The 761-nt window shown below is 41.4% G+C and overlaps 1 protein-coding gene across 1 annotated transcript in view; it reads right to left on the bottom strand.

Moving 5' to 3' along the window:
• The window catches only part of LOC116685920 (pro-neuregulin-2, membrane-bound isoform), an 81793-nt gene that overhangs the window by 11705 nt on the left and 69327 nt on the right, over positions 1-761 (bottom strand). Inside the window, exon 9 of the mRNA XM_032510838.1 lies at positions 326-455. Within this exon, the coding sequence (XP_032366729.1) occupies positions 326-455 (130 nt within the window). The remainder of the gene's footprint in view (positions 1-325; positions 456-761) is intronic.

Genomic DNA, 761 nt, shown 5'->3' with positions numbered 1-761 from the left:
TCTATCTATCTATCTATCTATCTATCTATCTATCTATCTATCTTTATGTTTAACAAGCGTCTCAACTTAAAAAATGAAGCTAAAAAAGCTCAAATTTAAAAAAAAAAAAGCCTTTCCCTTTTGCCAAGATGTGAGCAACATTTCCTTATTTTGACATTCAGTCTGGTCAGTTAATACTGTTGTATTTCGCCCAAAAAATGTGGTTATTTATATATTTCTGTCTGAAAATCTTGACCCTGTGAGGAGTTTCTCCTCAGCATGAGACTTCTGACCTCATGATGACCTCTACCTGCCCCTGCTGTGCGTTTCTACTGTTTGGACTCACGTCAACCATGGGGATCTCCTCTGGCCCGGGCCCGGGGTGGTTGGGGCCGTTGGCCAGCATGCGGTTGGGTTGCTCCACACACTGATTCTGGTTCTGGTGTAGGTGACTGTGCATCTTCTGCCTCTGCTTCCTGGAAGGGTTACAACAAGGGTTATAATGATAAGTGATCTGGAACAGTGACTGAGATCATCCTGATGTTGTTGGAGACCGCCGATACCCCACCAGAGAGCGGTGGCCTCCTGTACGCCTGAATTATTAGGTTAACCCTTGTGTTGTCTTCCCATTATCCATGAACTTGTCCTTCCTGGTCAAATTTGAAAATGAACATTTTTTTGTGCTTTTCAAATCTTTTTTGTTGCTTTTTCTGATTTATTTGTCACTTTTTCCAACTTTTGGCGCTTTTTTTTAAAAACCTGAGCTGGTTTAATAATTGGTT

Source organism: Etheostoma spectabile, unplaced genomic scaffold (genome assembly GCF_008692095.1).
Source record: "Etheostoma spectabile isolate EspeVRDwgs_2016 unplaced genomic scaffold, UIUC_Espe_1.0 scaffold273, whole genome shotgun sequence".
NCBI lineage: Eukaryota > Metazoa > Chordata > Actinopteri > Perciformes > Percidae > Etheostoma > Etheostoma spectabile.
The sequence above is the reverse complement of the archived record's forward strand: the minus strand, read 5'-3'. Positions and strand labels throughout refer to the sequence as shown.